Source organism: Coregonus lavaretus, assembly GCF_964263955.1.
Source record: "Coregonus lavaretus genome assembly, chromosome: 23".
Lineage (NCBI taxonomy): Eukaryota > Metazoa > Chordata > Actinopteri > Salmoniformes > Salmonidae > Coregonus > Coregonus lavaretus.
This window is the reverse complement of record NC_140010.1, coordinates 732,030-753,608: the sequence shown is the minus strand read 5'-3', so window position 1 is coordinate 753,608 and position 21,579 is coordinate 732,030. Positions and strand designations below refer to the sequence as shown.

At 45.9% G+C, this 21,579-nt stretch overlaps 1 protein-coding gene across 1 annotated transcript in view; it reads left to right on the top strand.

Moving 5' to 3' along the window:
- The window catches only part of LOC311098818 (transcription elongation factor A protein 1-like), a gene marked incomplete at both ends in the record, with an annotated part of 125,368 nt that overhangs the window by 53,527 nt on the left and 50,262 nt on the right, over nucleotides 1-21,579 (top strand). The window contains one exon of the mRNA XM_084139388.1: nucleotides 18,648-18,778. Within this exon, the coding sequence (XP_083995514.1) occupies nucleotides 18,648-18,778 (131 nt within the window). The remainder of the gene's footprint in view (nucleotides 1-18,647; nucleotides 18,779-21,579) is intronic.

Sequence of the window (21,579 nt, the reverse complement as noted above, 5' to 3'; positions counted from 1 at the left end):
GTATTTCTGTATTTTCTTCACGTGAATTACAGGGATTTGGGCCTGGTCTTGGAGAAGCAGTATATCCTTCGCGTCGGACCCATTAAAGAAAAAATCTTCATCCAGTTCAAGGTGAGTAATCGCTGTTCTGATGTCCAGAAGCTCTTTACGGTCATAAGAGACAGTAGCAGCAACATTATGTACAAAATAATTTACAAACAATGGAAAAAACACACAAAATAGCACAGTCCGTAAAACTGCAGCCATCCCCTCCGGCGCCATTAACATATTTCCATATGTTTGATGTGTTAATGGCGGGGCCATTCTAGCCATTACAATTAGCCTGTCCTCCTATAGCTCCTCTCACCAGCCTCCACTGATGTGTGTGTATATATGTCTATCCATTGAGTGAAAAAGTATTAGTATAAATTAGTATGAGACGAATGCACTGTTTTGCGGAAGTCTTAGTCCATAAAACCTTGAAATACTATTACACCGTTCTTTGAAATCAAGAATTATTTAATTTAGAAGTCTCCATTTAATTGTGTTCTGAAGGCTGTTATAGACAGAGAGCTAGGAGGACAGGTGTTGATCTATAGATAAATAAAGCAGACATTGAATATCCATTGAGCATGGTGAAGTTATTTATTACACTTTGGATGGTGTCTCAATTCACCCAGTCACTACAAAGATACAGGCGTACATCCTAACTCAGTTGCCGGAGAGGAAGGAAACCGCTCAGGGATTTCAACATGAGGCTAATGGTGACTTTAGAGGGTTTAGGAGGACCATCACCAGCACAGAGAGGCTGCTGCCTACAGACATGAATATCACTGGCCACTTTAATAAGAACACTGGCCACTTTAATAACGCCACTTGCACTACTCATCTCATATGTATATACTTTATTCTATACTATCTTAATAATGTTTACATATCTTGCATTACCTATCTTATATGTATTTACTGTATTCTATACTATCTTAATAATGTTTACATATCTTGCATTACCCATCTCATATGTATATACTTTATTCTATACTATCTTAATAATGTTTACATATCTTGCATTACCCATCTCATATGTATATACTGTATTCTATACCATATATTGCATCTTAGCATATGCTGCTCTGATAATGACATTGCTCATCCATATATTTATATATTCTCTTTTGTGTGTATTAGATATTTGTTGTGGGACTGTTAGATATTACTTGCTAGATATTGCTGCACTGTCGGAACTAGAAGCACAAGCATTTCGCTACACACTCAATAACATCTGCTGACCATGTGTATGTGACCAATACATTTGATTTGATTTGATTAATGGTTGTGATAGGAGAAAACTGAAGATGGATCAACAACATTGTATTGTAGGTAATCCGCAATACTAACCTAATTGACAGAGTGAATGTCACGGTTTCGGCCGAGGCTGCCTCTCTTCCTTGCTCGGGCAGGCTTCGGCGTTCGTCGTCTCCGGAATACTAGCTGCCACCGTTGCATGTTTCTATGTTCGTTTGCTTTTGTCTGATTGTTGTCACACCTGTTATCATTTAGTGTCATTAGTGTCCTATTTAGTTCTCGTTGTGTTTGTCAGGTGTTGTGTGTGATTGTTTTACTGTCGTGCCGGTAGGCTGGATATTTAATGTTTGCTCGGTTGAGCTAGTTTGCTCCTTAGTTTTGGAGTATTTTGTCGCACCTGTTTGTGCGCTTGTGTTTACGCCTACGTGCGGAGCTTTTGCCACAGGGCATTTATTTCGTGTTTGTTTTGCTGTGCCTCACTAAAGTCTGTTGGACTAACATACTGCGTCCTGCGCCTGATTCCACCCACACCCACCTACATCTACCTTGACAGAATCACACACCTTACTCGATGGAATCAGCAGGAGCCGCAGCAGCACAGGCGACGTTGGAGGACAGGATCCGTGAGCAGGATGACCAGATCCTGCGGATGGGGTCCGCACTGCAGGAGGTGATCACCACCATCCGAGGCTGGGAGACCCGAGGGACTCCTCCACCGCCATCCTCCCTGCCCGCACCATCGACCACTCAGCCCATTCCCGCTCCGGAACCCAGAGGAGTTCGACTCTCGCTCCCGAGGGCCTATGATGGGACCGCGGCCGGGTGTCAGGGATTCCTTCTCCAGGTGGAGCTTTACCTGGCCACCGTGCACCCGGCGCCCTCGGGACACGAGAGTGTGTCCGCCCTGATCTCCTGCCTTTCCGGGAAGGCGTTGGAATGGGCCAACGCAGAGTGGAGGAGGATCGACGCTAACACCATCACCTACGACGAGTTCTCCCGCCGCTTCAGGGCGGTGTTTGACCATCCCCCGGAGGGGAAAGCGGCGGGGGAGCGTCTGGTCGGCCTCAGGCAGGGGAAGAGGAGTGCCCAGGAGTTCGCCTTGGAGTTCCGTACCCTAGCGGCGGATGCAGGGTGGAATGAGCGGGCTCTCATCGATCACTACAGATGTAGTCTACGCGAGGATGTCCGTAGGGAGCTGGCCTGTAGGGACACCAGCCTCTCGTTCGACCAGTTGGTCGACATGTCCATCAGGCTGGATACCCTGTTAGCTACCCGCGGACGTTCCGAGGGGGGTCCGTCCATTTCACCCTCCAGCGCCTCCGAGCCGTGCCCCATGGAGCTCGGGGGCGCTGGCGCTAGAGAGAGGAGGGGTCGGCTTACGAGGGGGTCCATCTCCTGCACCAACTGTGGTCGGGGAGGACACACCGCGGCTAGGTGCTGGGGATGGCCTCCTCGGGGAGAGGACGACAGGTCCCGCACTGGGGAGTCCTTCCAGGTGAGTAGGCGCCCCACTCACCCAGAGCGCTCTGTTGCACATTTCTGTATATCTGTGCGTTTTCCACAGGTAGCACCTCATTCCCAGCATAAGGCACTGGTAGATTCAGGCGCGGCTGGGAATTTTGTTGATAAGAAGTTTTGTTTAGCCTTAGGGATTCCCCTTCTCCCTGTTGACGTTCCCTTTCCCGTTCATGCCCTAGATAGCCGTCCGTTGGGTGCGGGCTTGATCAGGGAGGTCACTGCGCCACTTAGGATGTGTGCGCAGGGGGGTCATCAGGAGATGATCCAGCTATTTCTGATTGTCTCGCCTGCGTATCCGGTGGTGCTGGGCATGCCCTGGTTGAGTACCCATAACCCATCTATTTCGTGGCAGGAGAGGGCTCTGATGGAGTGGTCTGCCCAGTGTGTGGGTCGATGTTTAGGCGTTTCCATAGGGGCTACCTCGGTGGAGAGTCCAAACCAGGTGCCCGCATTGCACGTTCCCCCTGAGTATGGGGATTTGGCTATTGTGTTCAGTAAGTCGAGGGCGACGCAGTTGCCTCCCCATAGGCAGGGAGATTGTGCGATAGACCTCCAGGCAGGAGCTGCGCTCCCACGGAGCCATGTGTATCCTCTGTCTCAGGAGGAGAAGAGAGCTATGGAGACGTACATAGACGAATCTCTGAGACAAGGATACATACGGCCTTCCACTTCCCCTGCGTCCTCGAGTTTCTTTTTTGTGAAGAAAAAGGATGGAGGATTACGCCCGTGCATTGATTACCGTGGTCTCAATCAGATCACGGTGAAGTACAGTTATCCACTCCCGCTGATTGCGACCATGACGGAGTCATTGCACGGGGCGCGTTTCTTCACTAAATTAGATCTCAGGAGCGCGTACAACTTGGTGCGCATTAGGGAGGGCGATGAATGGAAGACAGCCTTTAGTACCACCTCAGGCCATTACGAGTATCTTGTCATGCCATACGGGTTGATGAACGCTCCTTCAGTTTTCCAATCATTCATTGATGAGATCTTCAGGGACATGCAGGGGCAGGGGGTGGTCGTGTACATAGATGACATTCTCGTGTACTCGCCTACCCGTGTCGAGCATGTGGCCCTGGTGCGCAGAGTGTTGCGGAGGCTGTTGGAGCACGACCTGTATGTCAAGGCAGAGAAGTGTCTGTTTTTCCAGGAGTCGGTCTCCTTTTTGGGTTATCAGTTGTCTGCGTCAGGGGTGAAGATGGAGGTAGACCGGGTGTCGGCCGTGCGTAATTGGCAAACGCCAACCACTGTGAAGGAGGTGCAGCAGTTCTTGGGGTTTGCGAATTACTACCGGAGGTTTATCCGGGGTTTTGGACAGGTGGCAGCTCCCATAACGTCTCTTTTGAAGGGGGGTCCGGTGCGTCTGCAGTGGTCAGCCGAGGCGGACAGAGCGTTTGGGAGGTTGAAGGACCTGTTTACCTCGGCCCCGGTGCTGGCGCATCCGGATCCCTCTTTGCCATTTCAGGTAGAGGTGGACGCGTCAGAGGCCGGTATAGGAGCCGTGCTTTCGCAACGGTCCGGCGCGCCACCTAAACTCCGCCCCTGTGCTTTTTATTCCAAGAAGCTCAGTCCGGCGGAGCGAAACTATGACGTAGGGGACAGGGAGCTGTTAGCCGTGGTACAGGCCCTAAAGGTGTGGAGGCACTGGCTTGAGGGGGCTCAACACCCTTTCCTCATTTTGACGGACCACCGTAACCTGGAGTACATCCGGGCAGCGAGGAGGCTGAACCCTCGCCAGGCGAGGTGGAATATGTTTTTGACTCGGTTCACATTTAAGATCACATACATCCCTGGGTCACAGAATGGTAAGGCAGACGCACTGTCTCGGCGGTATGACACGGAGGAGAGGTCCGTGGAGCCCACTCCCATACTGCCGGAGTCTTGTCTGGTGGCACCGGTAGTGTGGGAGGTCGATGCTGAACTCGAGCGAGCGTTACGCACCGACCCTAGTCCACCTCAATGTCCGGAGGGTCGGAAGTAAGTTCAGCTCGAGGTTCGGGATCGATTGATCTATTGGGCTCACACGTCACCCTCCTCTGGACACCCTGGTATCGGCCGGACAGTGCACTGTCTTAGTGCCAAGTACTGGTGGCCCACGTTGGCGAGGGATGTGAGGGTTTATGTTTCCTCCTGCTCGGTGTGCGCCCAGTGTAAGGCGCCTAGACATCTGCCTAGGGGTAAGTTACTACCCCTGCCCGTTCCACAACGACCATGGTCTCACCTCTCGGTGGATTTCCTCACTGACCTTCCTCCTTCACAGGGGAATACCACTATACTGGTCGTTGTGGACCGGTTTTCTAAGGCCTGTCGTTTGCTCCCCATGCCGGGCCTTCCTACGGCCCTGCAAACTGCCGAAGCACTATTCACCCATGTGTTCCGGCACTACGGGGTACCCGAGGATATTGTGTCTGATCGAGGTCCCCAATTTACCTCCAGAGTCTGGAGAGCTTTTATGGAGCGGTTGGGGGTCTCGGTGAGCCTCACCTCAGGTTACCACCCGGAGAGTAATGGGCAGGTGGAACGTGTGAACCAGGATGTGGGTAGGTTTCTTAGAACATACTGCCAGGACCGGCCGGAGGAGTGGGCAAGGTACGTTCCCTGGGCCGAAATGGCCCAGAATTCCCTACGCCATTCCTCCACTAACCTAACCCCTTTCCAATGTGTGTTAGGTTACCAGCCGGTTCTGGCACCTTGGCAGCAGAGCCAGATCGAGGCTCCTGCGGTGGATGAGTGGGTGCGGCGCTCGGAGGAGACATGGAACGCTGCACACGTCCACCTGCAGCGGGCCATCCGTCATCATAAGGCGAGCGCCGATCTCCACCGCAGTGAGGGACCGGTGTACGCACCTGGTGATCGAGTCTGGCTCTCTACCAGAAACCTGCCCCTCCGCCTGCCCTGTCGGAAACTGGGTCGGCGGTTTGTAGGGCCATTTAAAGTCCTGAGAAGGTTGAACGAGGTGTGTTACAAATTACAACTGCCTGTGGAGTATAAAAGTATTAACCCCTCGTTCCATGTGTCTCTTCTCAGGCCGGTGGTAGCTGGCCCACTCCAAGAAAGTGAGATCAGGGAGACTCCTCCGCCCCCATTGGACATCGAGGGGGCACCGGCGTACTCTGTGCGGTCCATCTTGGATTCGAGACGTCGGATGGGGGGTCTCCAATATCTAGTGGAGTGGGAGGGGTACGGCCCGGAGGAACGGTGCTGGGTGCCGAGGAGAGACATTTTGGACCCGTCTCTCCTGACGGAATTCCATCGTGGGCACCCGACGCATCCTGCTCCGCGTCCTCCTGGTCGTCCCCGAGGCCGGAGTCGGCGCACGTCTGGAGCCGCGCGTCAAGGGGGGGGTACTGTCACGGTTTCGGCCGAGGCTGCCTCTCTTCCTTGCTCGGGCAGGCTTCGGCGTTCGTCGTCTCCGGAATACTAGCTGCCACCGTTGCATGTTTCTATGTTCGTTTGCTTTTGTCTGATTGTTGTCACACCTGTTATCATTTAGTGTCATTAGTGTCCTATTTAGTTCTCGTTGTGTTTGTCAGGTGTTGTGTGTGATTGTTTTACTGTCGTGCCGGTAGGCTGGATATTTACTGTTTGCTCGGTTGAGCTAGTTTGCTCCTTAGTTTTGGAGTATTTTGTCGCACCTGTTTGTGCGCTTGTGTTTACGCCTACGTGCGGAGCTTTTGCCTCAGGGCATTTATTTCGTGTTTGTTTTGCTGTGCCTCACTAAAGTCTGTTGGACTAACGTACTGCGTCCTGCGCCTGATTCCACCCACACCCACCTACATCTACCTTGACAGTGAAAAGAAGGAAGCTTGTACAGAATAAAAATATTCAAAAACATGCATCCTGTTTGCAACAAGGCACTAAAGTAAGACTGCAAAGAATGTGGCAAAGCAATTAACCTTTTGTCCTGAATACAAAGTGTTATGTTTGGTGCAAATCCAATACAACACATTACTGAGAACCACTCTCCATATTTTCAATTATAGTGGTGGCTGCATCATGTTATTGGTATGCTTGTAATCATTAAGGACTGGGGAGTTTTTCAGGATAAGAAATAAACAGAATGGAGCTAAGCACAGGCAAAACCCCAGAGGAAAACCTGGTTCAGTCTGCTTTCTACCAAACACTTGGAGATGAATTCACCTTTCAGCAGGACAATAACCTAAAACACAAGGCCAAATCTACACTGGAGTTGCTTCCCAAGAAGACATGTTCCTGAGTGGCCGACTTTTCAAAATTGTTAAACTTCATACTCATCATCTCCAGATCCACCCCAACATCAACATATGTTTCTATGTTTGGTAGTAAAACAGATAGAGGGACATAAGTGTTTCCAATGACATCATCAACCAATTAGTAGACAATTAGGAGGCAATTAGTAGGCAATGCCTGCTCATAAGTGGTTAAAATCACACAATGCGCACCGATGATGTCATTGGAAAGTATTCAGACCCCTTCACTTTTTCCACATTTTGTTACATTACAGCCTTATTCTAAAATGTATTAAACAATAAATTGTCCTCATCAATCTACACACAATACCCCATAATGACAAAGTGAAAACAGGTTGGGAGACATTTTTGCAAATACAAAAATACCTTATTTACATAAGTATTCAGACCCTTTGCTTTGAGACTTGAAATTGAGCTCCGGTGCATCCTGTTTCCATTGATCATCCTTGAGATGTTTCTACAACTTGATTGGAGTCCACCTGTGGTAAATGCAATTTATTGGACATTATTTGGAAAGGCACACACCTGTCTATTTAAGGTCCCACAGTTGACAGTGGATGTCAGAGCAAAAACCAAGCCATGAGGTCGAAGGAATTGTCCAGAGCGCTCAGGACCTCAGACTGGGGCCAAGGTTCACCTTCCAACAGGACAACGACCCTAAGCACACAGCCAAGACAATGCAGGAGTGGCTTCGGGACAAGTCTCTGAATGTCCTTGAGTGGCCCAGCCAGAGCCCGGACCAGAACCCGATCTAACATCTCTTGAGAGACCAGAAAATAGCTGTGCAGCGACGCTCCCCATCCAACCTGACAGAGTTTGACAGGATATGCAGAGAAGAAAGGGACTGTACTGATTTATCTAATTCATCTGACTGTACTGATTTATCTGACTGTACCGATTAATCTGACTGTACTGATTAATCTGACTGTATTAATTAATCTGACTGTACCGATTAATCTGACTGTATTAATTAATCTGACTGTACTGATTAATCTGACTGTACCGATTAATCTGACTGTATTAATTAATCTGACTGTACTGATTAATCTGACTGTACTGATTAATCTGACTGTACCGATTAATCTGACTTTACCGATTTATCTGATTTATCTGAATGTACTGATTGATTTGATTTATCTGACTGTACTGATTTATCTGAATATACTTATTTATCTGATTTATCGGAATGTTTGGTTTTATCTGACTGCACGGATGTATCTAATGTATCCCATTTTTATGACTGTACTGACTTATCTATTTAATATGACTACTGATTTATCTGATTTATCGGAATGTTCGGTTTAATCTGACAGCACGGATTATCTGATTTATCTGACTGTACTGATTCATCTGAATGTACTGATTCATCTGATTTATCTGACTGTACTGATTTATCTGATTAATTTGACAGTACTGATTTATCTGACCATACCGATTTATCAGATTTATCTGACTGTACTGATTTATCTGACTGTACTGATTTAAATGAATGTACTGATTTAACTGACTGTACTGATTTATCTGATTTATCTGATTGTACTTATTCATCAAATTCTTCTGATTCATCTTATTGTACTGATTTATCTGAATATACTTATTTATCTGATTTATCGGAATGTTTGGTTTTATCTGACTGCACGGATGTATCTAATGTATCCCATTTTTATGACTGTACTGACTTATCTATTTAATATGACTACTGATTTATCTGATTTATCGGAATGTTCGGTTTAATCTGACAGCACGGATTATCTGATTTATCTGACTGTACTGATTTATCTGACTGTACTGATTCATCTGATTTATCTAATTGTACTTTTTCATCAAATTCTTCTGATGTATCTGATTGTACTGATTTATCTGACTGTACTGATTTATCTGAATATACTTATTTATCAGTATGAAAAAACAAAAATGTATGCAGTCACTAACTGTAAGTCGCTTGGATAAGAGCGTCTGCTAAATATGTAAAATGTAAAATGTATCTGACTGCACGGATTTCTCTGATTTCTCTGACTGTTCTGATTCATCTGATTTATCTGACTGTATCGATTTATCTGACTGTTCTGATTCATCTGACTGTACTGATTTATCTGAATATACTGATTTATCTGATTTATCTGACTGTACTGATTTATCTGACTGTACTGATTTATCTGACTGTACTGATTTATCTGATTAATTTGACAGTACTGATTTATCTGATTTATCTGACCATACCGATTTATCTGATTTATCTGACTGTACTGATTTATCTGACTGTACTGATTTAAATGAATGTACTGATTTAACTGACTGTACTGATTTATCTGATTTATCTGATTGTACTTATTCATCAAATTCTTCTGATTCATCTTATTGTACTGATTTATCTGAATATACTTATTTATCTGATTTATCGGAATGTTTGGTTTTATCTGACTGCACGGATGTATCTAATGTATCCCATTTTTATGACTGTACTGACTTATCTATTTAATATGACTACTGATTTATCTGATTTATCGGAATGTTCGGTTTAATCTGACAGCACGGATTATCTGATTTATCTGACTGTACTGATTTATCTGACTGTACTGATTTATCTGATGTATCTGACTGTACTGATTTATCTGATTTATCTGACTGTACTGATGAATCTGACTGTACTGATTTATCTGATGTATCTGACTGTACTGATTTATCTGATTTATCTGACTGTACTGATGAATCTGACAGCACGGATTATCTGATTTATCTGACTGTACTGATTCATCTGATTTATCTAATTGTACTTTTTCATCAAATTCTTCTGATGTATCTGATTGTACTGATTTATCTGACTGTACTGATTTATCTGAATATACTTATTTATCAGTATGAAAAAACAAAAATTTATGCAGTCACTAACTGTAAGTCGCTTGGATAAGAGCGTCTGCTAAATATGTAAAATGTAAAATGTATCTGATTTATCGGAATGTTTGGTTTTATCTGACAGAACGGATTTATCTGATTTATCTGACTGCACAGATTTCTCTGATTTCTCTGACTGTTCTGATTTATCTGATTTATCTGACTGTATCGATTTATCTGACTGTACTGATTAATCTGGCTGTACTGATTTATCTGAATGTACTGATTCATCTATTTTATCTGACTGTACTGATTTATCTGACTGTACTGATTTATCTGAATATACTGATTTATCTGATTTATCTGACTGTACTAATTTATCTGACTGTACCGATTAATCTGGCTGTACTGATTTATCTGAATGTACTGATTCATCTAATTTATCTGACTGTACTGATTTATCTGATTAATTTGACAGTACTGATTTATCTGACTGTACTGATTTATCTGATTAATTTGACAGTACTGATTTATCTGACCATACCGATTTATCAGATGTATCTGACTGTACTGATTCATCTAATTTATCTGACTGTACTGATTTATCTGACTGTACTGATTTATCTGATTTATTTGACAGTGCTGATTTATCTGACCATACCTATTTATCTGATTTATCTGACTGTACTGATTTATCTGACTGTACTGATTTAAATGAATGTACTGATTTAACTGACTGTACTGATTTATCTGATTTATCTGATTGTACTTATTCATCAAATTCTTCTGATTCATCTTATTGTACTGATTTATCTGAGAGTACTGATTTATCTGATTTATTTGACAGTACTGATTTATCTGACCATACCGATTTATCTGATTTATCTGACTGTACTGATTTATCTGACTGTACTGATTTATCTGATTTATCTGATTGTACTTATTCATCAAATTCTTCTGATTCATCTTATTGTACTGATTTATATGAATGTACTGATTTATCTGAATATACTGATTTATCTGACTGTACTGATTTATCTGACTGTACTGATTTATCTGATTTATTTGACAGTACTGATTTATCTGATTTATCTGACCATACCGATTTATCTGATTTATCTGACTGTACTGATTTATCTGACTGTACTGATTTATATGAATGTACTGATTTATCTGACTGTACTGATTTATCTGATTTATTTGACAGTACTGATTTATCTGATTTATCTGACCATACCGATTTATCTGATTTATCTGACTGTACTGATTTATCTGACTGTACTGATTTATATGAATGTACTGATTTAACTGATTTATCTGATTGTACTTATTCATCAAATTCTTCTGATTCATCTTATTGTACTGATTTATCTGACTGTACTGATTTATCTGACTGTACTGATGTATCTGAATATACTGATTTATCTGATTTATCTGACTGTACTGATTTATCTAATTTATCTGACTGTACTGATTCATCTAATTTATCTGATTGTACCGATTTATCTGACTGTACTGATTTATCTGAATGTACTGATTCATCTAATTTATCTGACTGTACTGATTTATCTGATTATTTGACAGTACTGATTTATCTGACCATACCGATTTATCAGATGTATCTGACTGTACTGATTTATCTGATTTATCTGACTGTACTGATTTATCTGATTTATTTGACAGTACTGATTTCTCTGACAATACAGATTTATCTGATTTATCTGACTGTACTGATTTATCTAATTTATCAAATTTTTCTGACTGTACCGATTTATCTAATTTATCTGACTGTACTGATTCATCTAATTTATCTGACTGTATGGATTTATCTGATTTATTTGACAGTACTGATTTATCTGACCATACAGATTTATCTGATTTATCTGACTGTACTGATTTATCTAATTCACTCACTGGACTCTACCCACACACTCACTGGAATCCACCTATACACTCACTGGACTCTACCCACACACTCACTGGACTCTACCCACACACTCACTGGACTCTACCAACACACTCACTGGACTCTACCTATACACTCAATGGAATCTACCTACACACTCACTGGACTCTACCCACACACTCACTGGACTCTACCCACACACTCACTGGACTCTACCCACACACTCACTGGACTCTACCCACACACTCACTGGACTCTACCTCTACACTCACTGGACTCTACCCACACACTCACTGGACTCTACCCACACACTCACTGGACTCTACCCACACACTCACTGGATTCTACCCACACACTCACTGGACTCTACCAACACACTCACTGGACTCTACCCACACACTCACTGGACTCTACCTATACACTCACTGGAATCTACCTACACACTCACTGGACTCTACCCACACAATCACTGGACTCTACCCACACACTCACTGGACACTACCCATACACTCACTGGACTCTACCCACACACTCACTGGACTCTACCTATACACTCACTGGAATCTACCTACACACTCACTGGACTCTACCCACACACTCACTGTACTCTACCCACACACTCACTGGACACTACCCATACACTCACTGGACTCTACCCACACACTCACTGGACTCTACCCATACACTCACTGGACTCTACCCACACACTCACTGGACTCTACCCACACAATCACTGGACTCTACCCATACACTCACTGGAATCTACTCACACACTTACTGGACTCTACCTATACACTCACTGGACTCGACCCACACACTCGCTGGACTCGACTCAAACACTCGCTGGACTCTACCTATACACTCACTGGACTCTACCTATACACTCACTGGACTCTACCCACACACTACACTGGACTCTACCCACACAATCACTGGACTCTACCCATACACTCACTGGAATCTACCCACACACTCACTGGACTCTACCTATACACTCACTGGACTCGACCCACACACTCGCTGGACTCGACTCAAACACTCGCTGGACTCTACCTATAAACTCACTGGATTCTACCCACACACTCACTGGACTCTACCCACACACTCACTGGACTCAACCCACACACTCACTGGACTCTACCCACACACTCACTGAACTCTACCCACACACTCACTGGACTCTACCTCTAAACTCACTGGACTCTACCCACACACTCACTGGACTCTACCCACACACTCACTGAACTCTGCCCACACACTCACTGGACTCTACCTCTACACTCACTGGACTCTACCCACAAACTCTCTGGACTCTACCCACACACTCACTGGACTCTACCTATACACTCACTGGACTCCACCCACACACTCACTGGACTCTACCTATACACTCACTGGAGTCTACCCACACACTCACTGGACTCAACCCCCACACTCACTGGACTCTACCTATACACTCACTGGACTCTACCCGAACAATCACTGGACTCTACCCACACACTCACTGGACTCGACCCACACACTCACTGGACTCGACCCACACACTCACTGGACTCAACCTATACACTCACTGGACTCTACCCATACACTCACTGGACTCTACCCACACACTCACTGAACTCTACCTATACACTCACTGGACTCTACCCACACACTCACTGGACTCTACCTATACACTCCCTGGACTCTAACAACACACTCACTGGACTCTACCCACACAGTCACTGGACTCTACCTATACACTCACTGGACTCTACCTATACACTCACTGGACTCTACCTACACACTCACTGGACTCTACCCACACACTCACTGGACTCTACCCACACACTCACTGGACGCTACCCACACACTCACTGGACTCAACCCATACACTCACTGGACTCTACCCATACACTCACTGGACTCTACCCACACACTCACTGGACTCTACCCACACAATCACTGGACTCTACCCATACACTCACTGGAATCTACCCACACACTCACTGGACTCTACCTATACACTCACTGGACTCGACCCACACACTCGCTGGACTCGACTCAAACACTCGCTGGACTCTACCTATAAACTCACTGGACTCTACCCACACGCTCACTGGACTCTACCCACACACTCACTGGACTCAACCCACACACTCACTGGACTCTACCCACACACTCACTGAACTCTACCCACACACTCACTGGACTCTACCTCTACACTCACTGGACTCTACCCACACACTCACTGGACTCTACCCACACACTCTCTGGACTCTACCCACACACTCACTGGACTCTACCTATACACTCACTGGACTCTACCCACACACTCACTGGACTCTACCTATACACTCACTGGAGTCTACCCACACACTCACTGGACTCAACCCACACACTCACTGGACTCTACCTATACACTCACTGGACTCTACCCGAACAATCACTGGACTCTACCCACACACTCACTGGACTCGACCCACACACTCACTGGACTCGACCCACACACTCACTGGACTCTACCCATACACTCACTGGACTCTACCCACACACTCACTGGACTCTACCCACACACTCACTGGACTCTACCCACACACTCACTGGATTCTACCCACACACTCACTGGGCTCGACCCACACACTCACTGGACTCTACCCATACACTCACTGGACTCTACCCACACACTCACTGGACTCTACCTCTACACTCACTGGACTCTACCCACACACTCACTGGACTCTACCCACACACTCTCTGGACTCTACCCACACACTCACTGGACTCTACCTATACACTCACTGGACTCTACCCACACACTCACTGGACTCTACCTATACACTCACTGGAGTCTACCCACACACTCACTGGACTCAACCCACACACTCACTGGACTCTACCTATACACTCACTGGACTCTACCCGAACAATCACTGGACTCTACCCACACACTCACTGGACTCGACCCACACACTCACTGGACTCGACCCACACACTCACTGGACTCTACCCATACACTCACTGGACTCTACCCACACACTCACTGGACTCTACCCACACACTCACTGGACTCTACCCACACACTCACTGGACTCTACCCACACACTCACTGGACTCTACCTATACACTCACTGGACTCTACCCATACACTCACTGGACTCTACCCACACACTCACTGGACTCTACCCATACACTCACTGGACTCTACCCACACACTCACTGGACTCTACCCATACACTCACTGGACTCTACCTACACACTCACTGGACTCTACCCACACACTCACTGGACTCTACCCACACACTCACTGGACTCTACCCACACACTCACTGGACTCTACCCACACACTCACTGGACTCTACCCACACACTCACTGGACTCTACCCACACACTCACTGGACTCTACCTACACACTCACTGGACTCTACCCACACACTCACTGGACTCGACTCAAACACTCGCTGGACTCTACCTATAAACTCACTGGACTCTACCCACACGCTCACTGGACTCTACCCACACACTCACTGGACTCAACCCACACACTCACTGGACTCTACCCACACACTCACTGAACTCTACCCACACACTCACTGGACTCTACCTCTACACTCACTGGACTCTACCCACACACTCACTGGACTCTACCCACACACTCTCTGGACTCTACCCACACACTCACTGGACTCTACCTATACACTCACTGGACTCTACCCACACACTCACTGGACTCTACCTATACACTCACTGGAGTCTACCCACACACTCACTGGACTCAACCCACACACTCACTGGACTCTACCTATACACTCACTGGACTCTACCCGAACAATCACTGGACTCTACCCACACACTCACTGGACTCGACCCACACACTCACTGGACTCGACCCACACACTCACTGGACTCTACCCATACACTCACTGGACTCTACCCACACACTCACTGGACTCTACCCACACACTCACTGGACTCTACCCACACACTCTCTGGACTCTACCCACACACTCACTGGACTCTACCTATACACTCACTGGACTCTACCCACACACTCACTGGACTCTACCTATACACTCACTGGAGTCTACCCACACACTCACTGGACTCTACCCACACACTCACTGGACTCTACCCACACACTCACTGGACTCTACCCACACACTCACTGGACTCTACCTATACACTCACTGGACTCTACCCATACACTCACTGGACTCTACCCACACACTCACTGGACTCTACCCATACACTCACTGGACTCTACCCACACACTCACTGGACTCTACCCATACACTCACTGGACTCTACCTACACACTCACTGGACTCTACCCACACACTCACTGGACTCTACCCACACACTCACTGGACTCTACCCACACACTCACTGGACTCTACCTACACACTCACTGGACTCTACCCACACACTCACTGGACTGGACTCTACCTATACACTCACTGGACTCTGTCTTCAGACGGGCTTTAGGAAGACAAGTTGAACTCTAACCCAAAAAGGAGTACAGAAAATGTCAATCAGCTTTCAGATATTTAATTGAAAGTTGTGTGTTATTGTCTTAGTGCATACCTTCTAATCCACAGAGGGCCAGTGTGTTCAAACCAAGCAATAACACACCTGATTCAACTAATCATGTCTTGATTGAAGTCTATGATTAGTTGGAATCAGGTGTGGACTGTTTTGCATTGATCTCAGTGTATTCGATTGGACCCCTCTCAGGTCAGTCCTGAGCCACGGGAAGAAATGCTTAGTTACTAGAACACTACTATTACTATTACTACCACCCATCTACTACCTAACCACCATAGTGTCTTCCTTTCCTGAGCCACGGGAATATATATATATACACACTGTGTGTGTATATATATATACACGGTGCATTCAGAAAGTATTCAGACCCCATGACCTTTTCCACATTTTGTTACGTTACAACCTTATTCTAAATTGGCCTTATTCAGAGACTTGTCCCGAAGCCACTCCTGCGTTGTCTTGGCTGTGTGCTTAGGGTCGTTGTCCAGTTGGTCGTGCTGCTGCTCCAGTTTCAACTGTTCTACCTGCGGCTAGGGAACCCTGACCTGTTCACCGGACGTTCACCTGTTCTACCAGACCTTGAGAGGATCTCTGCAGCACCTGCTGTCTTGACCTCTGAGTGCTTGGCTATGAAAAGCCAACTGACATTTACTCCTGAGGTACTGACCTGTTGCACCCTCTACAACCACTGTGATTATTATTTGACCCTGCTGGTCATCTATGAACGTTTGAACATCTTGAAGAACAATCTGGCCTTAAATGGCCATGTACTCTTATAATCTACACCCGGCACAGCCAGAAGGGGACTGGCCACCCCTCAGAGACTGGTTCCTCTCTAGGTTTCTTCCTAGGTTCCTGCCCTTCTAGGGAGTTTTTCCTAGCCACCGTGCTTCTGCATTGCTTGCTGTTTGGGGCTTTAGGCTGGGTTTCTGTATAAGCACTTTGTGACATCTGCTGATGTAAAAAAGGCTTAATAAATACATTTGATTGATAGATTGGAAGGTGAACCTTCACCCCAGTCTGAGGTCCTGAGCGCTCTGGAGCAGGTTTTCATCAAGAATCTCTCTGTACTTTACTCCGTTCATATTTCCCTCGATCCTGACTAGTCTTCCAGTCCCTGCCGCTGAAAGATATCCCCACAGCATGATGCTGCCACCACCATGCTTCACCGTAGGGATGGTGCCAGGTTTCCTCCAGACGTGACGCTTGGCATTCAGGCCAAAGAGGTCAATCTTCGTTTCATCAGACCAAAGAATCTTGTTTTTCATGGTCTGAGAGACCTTTAGGTGCCTTTTGGCAAACTCCAAGCTGGCTGTCATGTGCCTTTTACTGAGGAGTGACTTCTGTCTGGCCACTCTACCATACAGGCCTGATAGGGGGAGTGCTGCAGAGATAGTTGTCCTTCTGGAAGGTTCTCCCATCTCCACAGAGGACCTCTGGAGCTCTGTCAGTGACCATTGGGTTCTTGGTCACCTCCCTGACCAAGGCCCTTTTCCCCCGATTGCTCAGCTCTAGGTGGTTCCAAACTTCTTCCATTTAAGAATAATGGAGGCCACTGTGTTCTTGGGGTCCTTCAATGCTGCAGAAATGTTTTTGTACCCTCGACACAATCCTGTCTCTGAGCTCTATGGACAATTCCTTCCACCTCTTGGCTTGGTTTTTGCTCTGACATACACTGTCAATTGTGGGAACTTATATAGACAGGTGTGTGCCTTTCCAGATCATGTCCAATCAATAGAATTTACCATAGGTGGACTCCAATCAAGCTCTAGAAACATCTCAAGGATGATCAATGGAAACAGGATGCACCTAAGCTTAATTTCGAGTCTCATAGCAAAGGGGCTGACTACTTATGTAAATGAAGTAAAACATATTTTTTTAGACATTTGCAAACATTTCTGAACAGTTTTTGCTTTGCCATTAAGGGGTATGGTGTTTATATTGATGAGGATGTAACGTAACAAAATGTGGAGAAAGTTAAGGGGTCCGAATACTTTCCGAATGCACTGAACCCACTTACCTGGCTAAAGGCATGACGTAGTGATCCTGGTTCGAATCCAGGCTCTGTCGTAGCCGGCCGCGACCGGGAGACCCATGGGGCGGCGCACAATTGGCCCAGCGTCGTCCAGGGTAGGAGAGGGAATGGCCGGTAGGGATGTAGCTCAGTTGGTAGAGCATGGCGTTTGCAACGCCAGGGTTGTGGGTTCGTTTCCCACGGGGGGCCAGTATGAAAGTTTTTTAAAATAAATGAGAAAAATAATGTATGCACTCACTAACTGTAAGTCACTCTGGATAAGAGCGTCTGCTAAATGACTAAAATGTAAATGTAAAAATGTCCAACTCCTTGATCTCCAGCAGTAAGACTGAGCCTGCTGTGGTTAATCCGTCCAACTCCCTGATCTCCACGTTCTCCTGCGCCCCTTCCACCTCTGACTCTGTCAGGATCAAGTGTCGCGAGATGCTGTCCCAGGCTCTACAGGCCGGAGGTAAGACCGAACACCCTACTGTACTGGTTGTAGACCTAACACCCTACTGTACTGGGGATAGAAATAACACCCTACTGTACTGGTTATAGACCTAACACCCTACTGTACTGGTTGTAGACCTAACACCCTACTGTACTGGTTGTAGACCTAACACCCTACTGTACTGGTTATAGACCTAACACCCTACTGTACTGGTTATAGACCTAACACCCTACTGTACTGGTTATAGACCTAACACCCTACTGTACTGGTTGTAGACCTAACACCCTACTGTACTGGTTATAGACCTAACACCCTACTGTACTGGTTATAGACCTAACACCCTACTGTACTGGGGATAGACCTAACACCCTACTGTACTGGGGATAGACCTAACACCCTACTGTACTGGGGATAGACCTAACACCCTACTGTACTGGTTATAGACCTAATACCCTACTGTACTGGTTATAGACCTAACACCCTACTGTACTGGTTATATACCTAACACCCTACTGTACTGGGGATAGACCTAATACCCTACTGTACTGGGGATAGACCTAACACCCTACTGTACTGGTTATAGACCTAACACCCTACTGTACTGGGGATAGACCTAACACCCTACTGTACTGGGGATAGACCTAACACCCTACTGTACTGGGGATAGACCTAAAACCCTACTGTACTGGTGATAGACCTAATACCCTACTGTACTGGGGATAGACCTAACACCCTACTGTACTGGTTATAGACCTAACACCCTACTGTACTGGTTATAGACCTAACACCCTACTGTACTGGGGATAGACCTAACACCCTACTGTACTGGTGATAGACCTAACACCCTACTGTACTGGGGATAGACCTAACACCCTACTGTACTGGTTATAGACCTAATACCCTACTGTACTGGTTATAGACCTAACACCCTACTGTACTGGTTATATACCTAACACCCTACTGTACTGGGGATAGACCTAATACCCTACTGTACTGGGGATAGACCTAACACCCTACTGTACTGGTTATAGACCTAACACCCTACTGTACTGGGGATAGACCTAACACCCTACTGTACTGGGGATAGACCTAACACCCTACTGTACTGGGGATAGACCTAAAACCCTACTGTACTGGTGATAGACCTAATACCCTACTGTACTGGGGATAGACCTAACACCCTACTGTACTGGTTATAGACCTAACATCCTACTGTACTGGGGATAGACCTAACACCCTACTGTAATGGGGATATACCTAACTCCCTACTGTACTGGTTATAGACCTAACACCCTACTGTACTGGTTATAGACCTAACACCCTACTGTACTGGGGATAGACCTAACACCCTACTGTACTGGGGATATACCTAACACCCTACTGTACTGGGGATAGACCTAACTCCCTACTGTACTGGTTATAGACCTAACTCCCTACTGTACTGGGGATAGACCTAACACCCTACTGTACTGGTTATAGACCTAACACCCTACTGTACTGGTTATAGACCTAACACCCTACTGTACTGGTTATAGACCTAACACCCTACTGTACTGGGGATATACCTAACACCCTACTGTACTGGTTATAGACCTAACACCCTACTGTACTGGTTATAGACCTAACACCCTACTGTACTGGGGATAGACCTAACACCCTACTGTACTGGTGATAGACCTAACACCCTACTGTACTGGGGATAGACCTAACACCCTACTGTACTGGGGATAGACCTAACACCCTACTGTACTGGTGATAGACCTAACACCCTACTGTACTGGGGATAGACCTAATCAACTGTACATTTCGGTGTTCCTCAAGGTTCCGTTTTAGGACCACTATTGTTTTCACTATATATTTTACCTCTTGGGGATGTTATTCGAAAACATAATGTTAACTTTCACTGCTATGCGGATGACACACAGCTGTACATTTCAATGAAACATGGTGAAGCCCCAAAATTGCCCTCGCTAGAAGCCTGTGTTTCAGACATAAGGAAGTGGATGGCTGAAAACTTTTTACTTTTAAACTCGGACAAAACAGAGATGCTTGTTCTAGGTCCCAAGAAACAAAGAGATCTTCTGTTAAATCTGACAATTCATCTTGATGGTTGTAAAGTCGTCTCAAATAAAACTGTGAAGGACCTCGGCGTTACTCTTGACCCTGATCTCTCTTTTGACGAACATATCAAGACTGTTTCAAGGACAGCTTTTTTCCATCTACGTAACATTGCAAAAATCAGAAATTTTCTGTCCAAAAATGATGCAGAAAAATTAATCCATGCATTTGTTACTTCTAGGTTAGACTACTGCAATGCTCTATTTTCTGGCTACCCGGATAAAGCACTAAATAAACTTCAGTTAGTGCTAAATACGGCTGCTAGAATCCTGACTAGAACCAAGAAATTTGATCATATTACTCCAGTGCTAGCTTCCCTACACTGGCTTCCTGTTAAGGCAAGGGCTGATTTCAAGGTTTTACTGTTAACCTATAAAGCGTTACATGGGCTTGCTCCTACCTATCTTTCCGAGTTGGTCCTGCCGTACATACCAATACGTACGCTACGGTCACAAGACGCAGGCCTCCTAATTGTCCCTAGAATTTCTAAGCAAACAGCGGGAGGCAGGGCTTTCTCCTATAGATCTCCATTTTTATGGAACAGTCTGCCTACCCATGTGAGAGACGCAGACTCGGTCTCAACCTTTAAGTCTTTACTGAAGACTTATCTCTTCAGTAGGTCATATGATTGAGTGTAGTCTGGCCCAGGAGTGTGAAGGTGAACGGAAAGGCTGGAGCAACGAACAGCCCTTGCTGTCTCT